Here is a 13,623-nt window from a genome sequence, read left to right on the forward strand (position 1 = left end):
CTCCTTGCAGCCTCTCTCTCCCTTCAAGTGTGTTCACCTCGCCCCACATCTTAGTGTCATCAGTAAATTTGGACAGCGTGATTTCCACCCCCTCGTCCAAGTCACTGATGAAGATGTTAAACCGCTGGTAAAGATGTTAAACAGTGTGGGCCTGAGGACCGAGCCCTGGGGGACCCCACTGCTCACATCTTGCCAGTTTGAGTACAACCCGTCCACCACTACTCTCTGGTTGCACCCCATCAGCTAATTTTTTACCCATCCAACTGTGCAGGCATCAATGCCACAGTCGCTTAATTTATTGATGAGGAAGGGGTAAGAGACAGTGTCAAAGGCATTCTTAAGGTCTAGAAAGACTACGTCCACGGTGACACCATCATCCAAGGATTTAGTTACTTGGTCATAAAAGGCAATCAGGTTGGTCAGGCAGGACCTGCCTTTGATGAACCCATGCTGATTGCCCCTGATCATGATCTCCCCTGCTGGCCCCCCACAGATGTGCTCCTTGATGATTCTCTCCAAGATCGTCCCGAGGACCAAAGTGAGGCTTACGGGCCTATAGTTACTTGGGTCCTTCTTCCTCCCTTTCTTAAAAATGGGGACAACATTAGCTAGTTTCCAATCCCCCAGCACCTGGCCAAATGACCACGAATGCTCATACAGCTGGGCCAAGGGCTCCGCGATGACCCCTGCCAGTTCCCTCAACACCCTTGGGTGGAGGGCAGCTGGATCTGCAGATTTAAAAATGTCCAGCCCTTCCAGAAGATCCCTAAGTACATCTGCACTGACTCAAGGCCTGACAGAGCTATCCCCAAGATTGTCCCTACCTCTGGTAGGAGGGAAGAAAACAAAGGCAAAGAAACTGTTTAAAATATCAGCTTTCTTGTCTGGCATGGCCACAAGATTACTGTTTGTGTCTTGCAGGGGCCCTACATTGCCTGGTGCCCTCTTCTTGCTCCCAATGTACTTGAAAAGGGACTTTTTGTTGTCCTTAATCCTGGACGCTAACCTGAGCTCCATCTCTGCCTTGGCCTTCCTAATAGCCCTCCTACACTCCCGGGCCAAGGAGGAGTACCCCTCGGTGATAGCTTCTCCCTTCCACTGGTTGTGCGCCCCTCTTTTAGTCCTCAGGCATTGCTGAATGCCCTTGCTGAGCCAAGGGAGTTTCTGAGCACTTTTACCTGCCTTGCTTCTCTCAGGGACTGTTACCCTTTGGGCCTGGAGGATCGCCTCCTTAAGGTACGACCATCCCTCACGGACTCCCATCTCCTCCACCTTCTGGGCCTTCAGTGCCTCCCCCACTAGTCTCCTAAGCTCATTGAAGTTGGCCCTTCTGAAGTCAAGGGCTTTAGCCTTGGTGTGAGCCCTTGACGCCCTGCGTTGGATAATGAAATCCAGCAGGTGATGATCGCTATTGCCCAGGTGGTCAAGGACCTGCAGTCCCCTCACCAGGTCATCCCCAGTGGCCAGGACCAGGTTCAGCAAGGCGTTACCCCTAGTGGGGGTGTGCACTTCCTGGATAAGGTGAAGGTCCTGTAATACAGCCAGGGACCTACACGAGTGGTCAGACCTGGCTGTCTGCTCCTCCCAGCAAATGTTGGGACTTTTACGCAGCAACTTGAACCTCTGCAGCTCTCTCTCTTCCGGGAGGCTGAAGTGAGTAAATGACCAGAAACCTAACTAGAAAGGTAGCTTACAGCCATTTAAAAGTGTATTAAATGGCTATCAGGCTGATTCGGTTTGCTCAGGGTTATTTTGATACTTCTCTGACTCATACCTCTCCCAAAGCCTTCCCTCTACCCATTAAAGCTATCCGTTGACAAGCCTTGTGGTACATGCTTGAGAGGGATTGAGCATGTCTTTTTCTTCCCTTTGCTCGGCTGACTAAGGGAGGCTACTTTCTATGCTTCAGGCTTATAGAAACATCCCAAGGTCTACAGGGCCTGTGTATCCCGGGCAGCACAGGGCCCAGACAGACCCGAGACCAGGTGGTGGCGGTGGTTACCCCAGGCTTACGGGTGTGCTCCAGGAAGGGGGTTGGCCGGTCATAGGTGCCCCAGGGGAGATGCTTGGAGCTTGGTTGGTCGGGGGCAGTGAGATGGGTGGTTCAGCACAGGAGTGCCCCTTATTGGCCTGCCACACGGGCAATGCTCTTCCCTCAATCAGCACTGAACCAAAGCCCCAGAAGGTCTTTTGCTGTTGGTTTAGGAGTGAAATATGTGGCCAGAACTGCTTATACCTATAGTGACTTCTGGGGTAATTCCCAAGTCAAAGCAGGGCGCTGCAGAGGAGAGCTGGATGCAGCTGCATTGGTTTTGTGGTTTCCTCTCATCCTGAAGAAACTGCTCTGGACTATACTGCACCAGTTCAGCTCCAACTGGACCTGATTTCCAATAAGGGTAGCTAAGGGCCAAGGGCTGCCACGTGTAGCTGTGAAGCATTTGTAGAGGTATTGCAGATTCAAGTTCATTACCTGAAGAACTGCCGACTCTTATGCCAAGACTTGCTTAGGAGGGTGATACTATGCATGCTGTCTTGTGAGCAACTTTGCAGCAAGGACCTCTTGTCTTATTATGTGTTTTGGAAACAGCCTGTGGGTGCTGCATTAATACAATTAATAAGTATAACTGCTTTTTTCCCTGTAAGGCAACAGCTCCACATTAACATCATGTGGTTCCTTGTTCAAATTCTGGAACTATGAAGAAGCTTAAGTTAAACAGCTGTAACGTCGCATCTTTATAGAAGTTTCCACTAAAGAACTAAGCTGTTCAAATAATAATTGGTCTAAGCTTAAATGGACCAATGCAGCCAAAATGGCTTGGTTATTGTTTAAGGTGGCTGGTAGTTCACCTTCATGCACAATGCTCTGAATGGGTATGCATGCTGTTCTTGGTAGGGATCTGCAGTTCCTGGTGTAGCTCTCGGCAACAGTGAATTCCAGATGACAGTGCTGCGATCATGTATTTTATAAAGTTCTAGACAGAAACAAGCTACCATTGCAGAAAACAACATTGCATTCTGTTCAGCAAACAAACTGATGGCCAGCACAGTGTTTAGTGCATCAGTCATCATATATTATTACCTTGTTTTTAAAGCACGCTTTAATTGTGTCGTTTGGAAGAGATACAGTCGAAGACTAAACAGTAGGAAACAAAAGTAAAAGTCCTACAAGACTTGTGTAAGGGGTAGAGGAAACTTAAGAAAAGACAGTGTTTTATCTAGTCAAACATAGTTATCACAGCAAATGCAGAACCAAATTCTGACCAAATGGAAAATCCTATAGCCAGCAGTAAGAAAATAAGGAGGGAATATTTTCCATCCATGGCTCTTGGTTTTCTCCAGAATATACAGGGAGGCAGGCCACTCGCTCCTCAGACTCTCCACATTAGAGGCCTTCCCTGTAAGGTACAGTCTGCATGTTTATACTCATATGCACTCTTGGTATGGTAGGTAGAGTCCTGTCTAGAATAATTCATGCAGAGGACTTTGGCTGGAAAGCGATACATATGAACACTGCTTTTGCACTGTAGGCGTTTGGCCATTTTTGTGGGTGGCTCTGCATTTGGCCTGCTGTATTAGGAGAGTTACATGTTTTAAAACAAACAAGTAGCATTTTCTACACATTAAGTCTAATGGAATCTGTAAAAGCAACAATCACTTTCATAGCTTCTCCTTTGTCTGGGAAGCATCAGTGCATGAAAAGATCCTGGGTTTAGTTTACAAAGCACTATTAGTAGCAGAGTCCTTACAGCATGGGCCAAAGGTAAAACCTTTCACCCTCTTTAAACCTAATACATGCCCATCTTTCTGGTAGCATGAGAATAAATCTGATTAACCACAGGTGCTTATTTCTATTGAATTCAAGCAAGCAGCAGTTCCTGTTCACTTATCAGGGCAGAGGAGTACAAGCAGCTGACACTGCATACATTTGATACACATTCATGTGCAAATTAGGCATTGCTCTCTGGCTACTGTCAAATTACCAGCACAAGTCATAATGTCATGAAATTACCAGCACAAATCATAGGTGTCAGACCCCTCATCCGGAGCAGAATCTTCCTTAACCTTATCAGTTCTCCTAGCATTTTCTCTAAGCTACTTCTGAACACATCCAGGCCAGTTATCCCTATTCCTCAAGATGAGTCCTCACATTTGCACTTCTCCACCTCTAACTTGATACCACGCCTGCTCATTTCACTACTATCATAGGCAGTAGCAACCCCCACTCTTACCTTCTGCTGACACCCATGAATCCCCCCAGTTATACAAATTAAGTTCCCTCAGCAACTCTTCATGTATCATTTCCATTCCTGGAGATTTTCAAGGGCAGGTTGGACAGGCACTGGGCTGGGACGGTTTGGTCAGGGACAAAGCTTCCTTGAGCAGAGGGCTGGACTAGATAAACTCCTGAGGTCCCTTCCGACCCTACTTTCCCATGGTGTCCCCTTTCATTTAATCATCTCAGAACTGCATCTACCTGCCAGTTTAATGATCCCAGTGGCATGTGCAGAACTCGAAGAGTGGTCTTTTCTAGGCTGTAATAAGCTGCTGTATAATAACCTTTTCCATGTGGAAGATCCCTCTGGACTGAATGTACACCCCTGTTTAGCGATAGCACTGTGTCATTAGCTCACACCCTATTTCCTGTTTAGCCTGACTCTCTGGTGCTTTTCTGTCCTAACAGTCTCCCTTTGTGGGGGTCTCTCGGCACTTTACTATGGTACAGTCTCCTACGAGGAGAGACTAGAGAACCTGGACCTTTTCAGCCTCCGCAAGAGAAGGTTGAGAGGCGACCTTGCGGCTGCCTATAAGTTCATCACGGGGGCACAGAAGGGAATTGGTGAGGTTTTATTCACCAAGGCGCCCCCGGGGGTTACAAGAAATAATGGCCACAAGCTAGCAGAGAGCAGATTTAGATTGGACATTAGGAAGAACTTCTTCACAGTTAGAGTGGCCAAAGTCAGGAACGGGCTCCCAAGGGAGGTGGTGCTCTCCCCTACCCTGGGGGTCTTCAAGAGGAGGTTAGATGAGTATCTAGCTGGGGTCATCTAGACCCAGCGCTCTTTCCTGCCTATGCAGGGGTTCGGACTCGATGATCTATTAAGGTTCCTTCTGACCCTAACATCTATGAATCTATGAATAAGTATGACTTATCCCCACACTGCAGATGGAGGAACTGAGGCGCACAGCCTGTGACACACAGATTATATCTGTGTGTAACTTGCCCCACTTTAGAGTAGCCACCTCAAGCATGCTGTGCTGTTTCAGATGGGCCACTTCCTAAACCAGAAGCAAGCTAGCTGTGTCTGCCTAGTGCAACAGTTTGAGCTAACGAGCGTGGCAACAGGCTGACGCTGTCCCTCAGCAGTGCTAATTAGCTTGCTCAAAGCGCTCTGCACATGTGACCACACTGCTGGTTCAGGAGCAGCCTGCCTGCAGCCAACCTGCGAGCATGAGGACACCGCTCTGGAGCATGGTATTAGCACCCAGACCTAGTCATGGTGAGTCAGCAGGGGATTCAAGAACAGAACTGAGGCATGTGATTCTCTAAGCCAGGGCCGTGGCGAGCTCTTCCATCACAAGTGAATAGTGTTTTACATCCACTTTGCATACAGGCCAGGGACATTAGGTTCACAGCAGTGAGGGGTCAGGCTCAGGTCTACCCAGGTTTTCTGGATGAATTTCACTATTCCAGTGAGGGATCCTGTTTCACGAATGATGTAAATTAGTAAAATCTGCTGATATAAAGTTGCTTTATACTGTTATAAGCTATTCTCCTAAATAAGACAATAGGAGTTACAGTTACAAGTTATACCAGTGTAACTGGCAGATACAAGCTTTCTGGTATTAACTATACCAGGATAATCAAAGAGGTATATGTGTGAACAAGGCCTTTCTTCACTAGACCAATACTGGTCTCATCTCATTTCCATTCTAAGTTTCTAGCCTTACCAGCTCATTTTGATCCTCTTTTAAGTCCAGCTTTGACAAGAAAGAGATTTTCCCCGTAGACAGCTCTCACCGCTAGATCTTACCATTTAAAGAGGTTAATACTTAGAATTCCTAAATCCATGGGTTTTGCAAACACTAATTAATTAAGCTTTGTAACTCATTGAGGAGGCCCGTAACATTTCCCTCTCTGCTTTATAGGGGAAATCATAATGGCAAAGTGGCTGTGTGACTTATCCAAGGCCACAGAGAAAATCACATCAAAGATTAGACTCCAATCTTCTACTCTTTGAAGAGCTGGCTACAGGTTAATGCTCTTTCAAGACAACCTTATCACTAGGGATCCTGGTTTTCTCCGATTTAAAAAAATCCCCAATTTTCGGTTAAAAAAAAGAAACCCCAAATCCACATTTTTCTGTGATTAAAATGAACCACTAATATATATCAAATATATATATAGTGCAATTTACTAGTGCAAGCAATACTTGAACCACTAATATATATATATCGAATATATATTAGTGGTGTTTCATTTAAATCACAGAAAAATGTGGATTCGGGGGTAATTTTTTTAAAACCAAGAATTGGGGATTTTTTTAAATTGGGAAAACCAGGATCCCTGCTTATCACAGGCCTATCCCTTTCCTCTTAGAGGAGGCGGAGTTCTCTTCTACAACTATTCTTTCTCTTCGCTGCTTTTTTCGAGATACACTGCAAAGGAAGCTCCTTTTCACTGTCTACACACAGTCTCTAAAGGGATGGAGGAACGTTAACAGCTGTAGTGTCGTTAGTACCGTTTATACCATCTGAATGATGCAAAGTCACCAGCTTGTCATCTAACCTGGGTGCTGCCCTGATCTGCAGTGCTGACCTGTGATGGAGGCTGAGGTGTACGGCTACTACCTTTTCCAGCTCCTGTGGCTGGTGTTCATTTATACAGCAGTGTTCCTGGTGCCTGCCTTCTCACTGCTACACATTTAAATAGGCGTATACCAATGTTGATTTCTTTTGCTGAAACAGAATCGAGGACATATCAGGCCAGACTTCACCAGAGCTCGCTTGGAATCTGCCCTACTGCCTTGAGCCCTATTGAATTAAAAAAGTACAGGAAAACCAAGGACTATTGTTGACTATTCCTTTGCTCTTAACATATAAAAATGCCTGCTAGAGAAGTTGTAAATTGACATCTGTGCTCAGGGGCTGGCATAAAGTTCCAACATAAAGTTCCAGTCTACCCTTAAGGACTCCAATAGTACTAAATCTAAGGTAACCTTGTCTGCTTATTTGCTTTAAGGCACATGATGTGACATTATCCAAATAATCTAACACACATTAATATCCATCTTATATACAAATTAATCCTATGAACTAGATTCACACAAAAACTGCCTTGCTTCCTCACTGACATGTACTGACATACTTTGAAGTGGAACGTGGCTGCTGTTTAACTGTACGTAGCAATACTCTACTACAGTTTAGGTTCAGGAGTGAAAAACACTTCCCAATCCAGCTGAAACTGCAAGATAACTTTTAAATTGGAAGGACTCAATTACTCAAGTTTGGAATCAGGCCAAAACATGCAGATTAAAATCCTCTTAATGTTGTGAAAGCTGCCAAGTGATTTTTAACGGCTGGGTCAGGGCCTCTGTTTTACATCCATGCAAAAGACAGAACCTCTAGCAGCATGGTGTCAGCTGTATCATACTGGGGTGTTAGTTCACTGCTGACTCAAAACAGGCTGTAATACATATGAAGTCACGAGCAGCACTTGCTGCAACATCTGGTTGTTAGCAGTGACACAGGGAGACGTTGCCTGGTTTGTAATCTCTACAGTAAATGCAGAGAGGAGAGCAAGAGGTGCATGGATCTCTGTGGTTTTAATAACAGCACCCAGACACAGCTCCTGCACAACGTTCTGCTGGGGACTTCAGTCCTCTTTTAGGACTGGGATGAGTCTTGGCTTGACAGGAAAGTACAGGCCTGTTTAAAAAAAAAAACATCTGGAGGAAATAAGAGTACCAAGCATGAAAGCTGGTTATGGGGTGCCCTCTGGACCAGAGCATCTTCTTTTCTCATGACAGACAATGGGAGATTTTCTAGAGTTTACTAGTGCAAGCAATACTTGAGTTAAAACCTGCTTTGAGAGCCCACTGCCAGACTCAGATGCTTGCAAGGGCAACAGATATGAGCTACCACCTTGGGGAACTACCAGCTGATTGCAAACTGCATGAAAAGTTATAGTGTGAACAAGGAGAACACAAAACACCAGCAGACTCTCCATATGCCTGAAGAAGTGTGTTTGTGCCCAAAAGCTTGCAAAGAACAATTTTTCCAGTTATTTAGTTAGTCTAATAAAAGAGATCACATTTACCCAAAGAACCTTGCCTGCCATACTGTGAACAAGGTCTTTAGCAGCAGCATTTGGTTGTTTCCAGCCATAGCTCTTCACTGCCCTGCATCTTGTGCAGTCATTTACCTCAGAGCCAAGGACGCCCAAAATGTTTCTGTTCTGGCTTGGTATCATGTGGTCCAAAGTGCAGGACTAAGAGAGAATTGGGTCTTTATGAAAGAAAAGTAACTAGAAAAATTGAATGTAGATCCTTCTAGAAAGGACCAGATCTATTCCAAAAGGCAACCCATGTTTAGCACAGCCCTTTTTAATATACTACATGTCTCCACCAAGCAAATGGATCCAGACAGAACTGATGAGGCACAGGCAGTATTGCCAAATCTCAAGATTTTTGGCGTTGTTCTTAAAGTCTGTGCTTTGGGAATGTGAAAAAACTTAGCTCTCTTATATGTATTTATATATAAATATAAAAGAAAGAGCTAAGTTTTTCACATCTCCAGAGCACAGATTTTAAGAACAATGTGAAAAATCATGTGGGTTGGCAATACTGCACAGGTAAAAGTGGCTCAAGCATATTTAGAATGTTTTGGGGGGGCTGCCATTCTCCATCTTCTTAATTACTGCTGAAATAAACTATGTCTTTCTCCACAGATGGCATTGCAGGAGAGACTGTTCACCTTTAATGCAGTTACGACTTCTGCTATTCTGAATCCTTGCTGCTTTTCTCAAGCAAAGGGGTCACCACCTCAAATGGGCACTCATAGTGGGGTAAGGAAAATCTACTGTCTATCAAGCTCCACCCAGAACTGAGGGCACAAGCCAACTGGAAGAGGAGTCATTAACCTGGAAATAGGGTTGCTGTGAAAAGGTTTGGAGCAGCTGGTTTAAGAGTAGCTACAGCCAATTCAAACAAAACCCACATTCTCCTCAGTTCTCGGATCCCATTATTCCTCTTGCCATGGCATCATTTGTTACTTGTGATACAAATCTCTCACAGTTTCCCTGGTAGAAGAATAGGGCTGAACGTTTACTGCAGGGGAAAGAAAATTAGCCAGCCCTGTGGGGAAAAGAAGTCTTTGGTTTAAGCACAGTGGACCCAATTCTGCTCTTCATGCTTTGCATAGCCACATACACCTGTGTAGGGGGTGTGTGGAGAGGGCAAGGAAGGGAGGAGGAGATCAGAAACCTATATCCTGCTAGTCTCATTACATTTGATACCCACCTTGCACTCATACAAAAGATGACACAACATGCAAGGCAGTGCAACATCAAGCCAGTGTTAGCCTCCAGCTCTAGAGTGCCATTGCACTGGATGGTTTCGGGGTGGTTTGCAAACACTGAGTATTGAAGTCTCACAGCTTCCTTACAAGATAGGCTGAGTACCATCATCCTTGTTTTCCGGTAGGAAAACTGAGGAAGAGAAAGATTAAGTGACCCGACCACAATTACACAGCGAGTTAGAGGAGGCAGAAACAGAAACAAGGACTTCTCAATACCCAGTCCTTGATTCAAGCCACCAGATGACATCCCTTTCATCCAAAACATGGACATTCTGAAAGGTCATGATGGTAAGTATATTAAAGGAAAAATCAACTCCCAGTTAGTGATTCTTAATCCGGATTAGTATAGTTTTGTATTAGGCTGTGTCCTGAAGTGGTTCTTATAAGGAAACACTTCACCTGTGTTGAGTTACCTCTGTGGTGTTAACATAATAATGGGCCCTTTCTACTTGTACCGAATTAATCGAATAATCTTATTATTCATGAAATCTGAGGCATGCGGGTGGGAGGAATCCACACAAAAGCCATCGCTCAGAGCTATTTTTAGCACCTCTTCAATAAATACCTGGAAACTATTAATTTGCTTATTAGCCGGCACCACCCAGAGTCTCTTTAAGTTCTGTCTAGTGTATTCCTCTTCTGGAAGACCTTCCACAGTTGCCACCCAATCCAGGGTCAAGTGATTGGGGTCTTGCAGGTAGCTGGATATCGAAGAGAGATTGCCATTGAAGCAGTAGTAAAGTTTGGAGCCAAGGAGCTTCAGGAACAGACATGATGTGCTAAAGATGTGGGCATTGAACACTTCCATGTTGGAGGATGACAGGCTGTAGATCTGGGGAGCTTCTCGCACGGTAAAATGAACCGTTTGCGTCCTCTGATCCAGGGTGATGTTGAGCATGGCATTCTTCTCAGCTTTGGACAGCTCCACCTCCTTCTCCTGCAAAGCCTCAATCAGCGGCTGGATCTGGTAAAAGTCCGCCTCCCGCCGAAGCAAGCCCATCTCCTGGTAGTCGTCTGGGAGGTCCAAGTGGGATGTTCTCAAGAAGTTCAGGATGTAACGGAAGACTTTGCCATCCCTGTCGATGAAGCAGTTGCCTTGGCTATCCTTTTTGGTTGGCATCTTCCCACTAAACATGGCTCCCAGCATGGAGTCTGGAAAGCTAGTCAGCGTGGAAAGGGAAGTGGTGTAGAGTTTTCCTCCAACATTGAGTGTTATCGGGTCAGACATGCTGGAAGAGTTGCAGTGCTGGGAATAACCCTAGAAAAAAAAATCCAATACTACACATTTAGGTGTTCTTGTTCGTCACTTTGAGTGAAAAACTTTAATTTATCAAATAGACATACTGCAGTTATTATAATGAAAACCAGAAACAGAAGTAGAAACCATAACAGAAATCAGTCCTCAGTTGATGTAATTCAGAGCAGCAGTCAGCTGAGACACAGCTTAGACCAGCTGAGAATCTGGCCCTTAGCCTGAATATCTTTTGCTCGGTCTCATGTTCTTTTTCTTAGCTGTGTGCTGAGCTCAGCCCAATCAATGGCTCCCCTACCTTGTTCTTCATATCTTTCAAACACACTTAAAAGGAATCTTTCACAATCAGCAGAAAACCCACATAGACCATCAGCATCTGCTTACGGGGCACAAAGTAGCTCTTGTTGCAGTAAGTGTGGTCGTTCCATAGATGGCTGCCAAATGGCTCCCTTCAGAATAAACTGAAGTGCAGGCATTTCAGTGACTAGTTACAGAGCAAACAGGGGCATCATGTCCCCGTTATTGGATTGGTAGTCACATTCCCACAGATAAGGAGGACATAATCGTGTTACAGTCTGTAATATCAATTCTCTGCTAGCTACTAACAAACAGAATAATGGTGCTTGATGTGTCTTTCATCAAAGGACATCTGAGGCTCACCACATCCTAGAGAGACAGGCTATATTATAATACTCATTTCACAGTGGAGAAAATTAAAGATGAGAGAAGTTTTCAGATCCTGGGTGCCTAACGCAAGACATGGTGTACTTGATTTTGACTATCCCCTAAGCGCCTGCAACTTCAATTGGCAACACCAGATACCGAGCACTTCCAAAAAAGGTCCCAAGTCTCCCAAATTTAGCACTCTCATCAACAGACACACTTAAAAGATTGACCTAAGCAACTTCTCCAAGGTCACAGAGAAAAATAGCGAAAGAGCCCAGAAGAGAAACCAGTTCTCTTTACCAGCTATTGCCAAAGCCAAAAATAATATTCCTCCCCATATTTCCATTCCATTCATCTGTAGCAAGCAAATGTAATTAAATGGCTTAAAGCGAGAGAGAATTGTGGGACCACTATTGCACTCTTGGACACGACAGCTGGCAGGGCATAACTGAGGTTATGGAAGGAAAGATTAGGTGCAACCAGATGCCCTGAAATGGAGCTGGAACCCCAGGAGGACTTTCCCAGGGGGGCTGATACAGACTGGTCAACGTGGCGATGCCTGAACTGCAAGCGCACACAAACTGGAAGATCAAAACATGATCAAATGGGGCTACTCTAATGACATGAATACATGTGAGCGCGGTGAAGTGCAGACCATGGAGAACCTGCTCGTTTTGCCGACTCCTTGGCGAGACCTGTAGGAAGGACTTCGCTGCAGCAACAGAAACGGCCATCGCTTGTGCAAGATTCTGGAAAAACATCTAGTTTATTGATGGGGACACAAGAAGAAAAAGATTAGCCTGTAACATAGATGCCACTGCATAGCAACAGTTGGAGGGGATCAGATCTGCTTGTGCATATCCTAGATCTTCAAGTCTCTGGAGTGCCAGGTTAGATGCCTATGCATATCTGGAGCTGAAGGACAAGCTGCATATATTTTTTGTTGAGTAATAAGGGCATTGGAATATCTCTCTCTCACTCACACACACACACCCTACAAACCCAAGAGCACCTGAAGACACATTCCTGTATTAACCCTAAAAAGGCAAGTCCTGGGAAAAACGAGGTATGGGATAAAACTGTTATTTTCCAACATTACCCCAGTCTCCTCTGAAGAGTCAGCACATTCCACTGCTCATAGAGACTGAGAAGATGAATAAAACAGATCAACACAGAGCTGGCCTGGCCTGGTTCTGCCATTCAATCAACTGACATATGTTTTTCCCTAAGGGCTTATGATTGGGATGTAAAAAAACATGTTATGAATGAACATCAATGTCCATATGATCAGCCTCAACTGGATTTTGTTACCTGGATCGATCAGCAAAAAGAGATTCCCTGTGTCCCACTGCACAGAACCCAGAGAGAAGGGGCCCATTTGTTGTATGTGATCAATATGTTAGTGGCTCTCTTATGCTCTTTGCTGGTCCATTGAGTTGCTAAAGGGGAAAACATGATGGGTTTTGTTCAATTTGTGGGCTACAACCTTTTACTTTGGCATGACTGTCCAGAGTTATAATGTAAAGGCCCCATGGATGGTTCAGTAATAGCTTTTATAGCTCTTTACCCCTCAGTCATTGCTTTTCATCCACCCCAGGTTTTAACCTAACAGCTCTTTGGTATCTTTGGATAAATGGGAGGGGCTAGGGAGTTTCTGTCCATTGACTCTGATGGACACAAAAAAATCCCTATCCCTAACTGGCCCTTTTATTGCCAATCTCAGTAGTGAAGAGATATGGACTAACTAAATATGCTCAACTCTGAAGAAGGTCCCTTCCAAGCCCATGGTTATACTACATCACAGAGCACAAATATAACCTACTTCTCAGGTGGGTCTTGGCCCACGCTGAGCACTGTGTTCCTGTGGTTAGACTGTCCTGTTTGCTAGCTTCTGAAGCCAGCTCATTTAAAACGAGACCAGGTATTTCTATGCTATATTACAGCACAAATGTACCTTGAGATATATTTGTTCTGCACATAAATATTTTATTCTGTCTTCCAGGAGCTATATGTATTTTACAGCCCTCCAAAGACTGTAAAAGTGACAATTCATAGATTCACAGATGCTAGGGTCAGAAGGGACCTCAACAGATCATTGAGTCCAATCCCCTGCCTGGGCAGGAAAGAGT

At 44.8% G+C, this 13,623-nt stretch overlaps 1 protein-coding gene across 2 annotated transcripts in view; it reads right to left on the bottom strand.

Annotated features, from left to right (window-relative positions):
• Nucleotides 1-13,623, bottom strand: part of KCTD21 (potassium channel tetramerization domain containing 21) — a 20,901-nt gene that overhangs the window by 1,887 nt on the left and 5,391 nt on the right. The window contains exon 2 of one of the 2 annotated variants that reach the window (XM_025202553.1): nt 10,142-10,834. In XM_025202553.1, coding sequence (XP_025058338.1) covers nt 10,142-10,804 — 663 coding nt within the window. In that variant the 5' untranslated portion in view covers nt 10,805-10,834. Of the gene's footprint in view, nt 1-9,917; nt 10,835-13,623 lie in introns of those variants that run through there. The other variant, XM_006022325.3, reaches the window with a different exon arrangement.

Source organism: Alligator sinensis, unplaced genomic scaffold, assembly GCF_000455745.1.
Source record: "Alligator sinensis unplaced genomic scaffold, ASM45574v1 scaffold1089_1, whole genome shotgun sequence".
In the NCBI taxonomy this organism is placed as follows: Eukaryota; Metazoa; Chordata; order Crocodylia; family Alligatoridae; genus Alligator; species Alligator sinensis.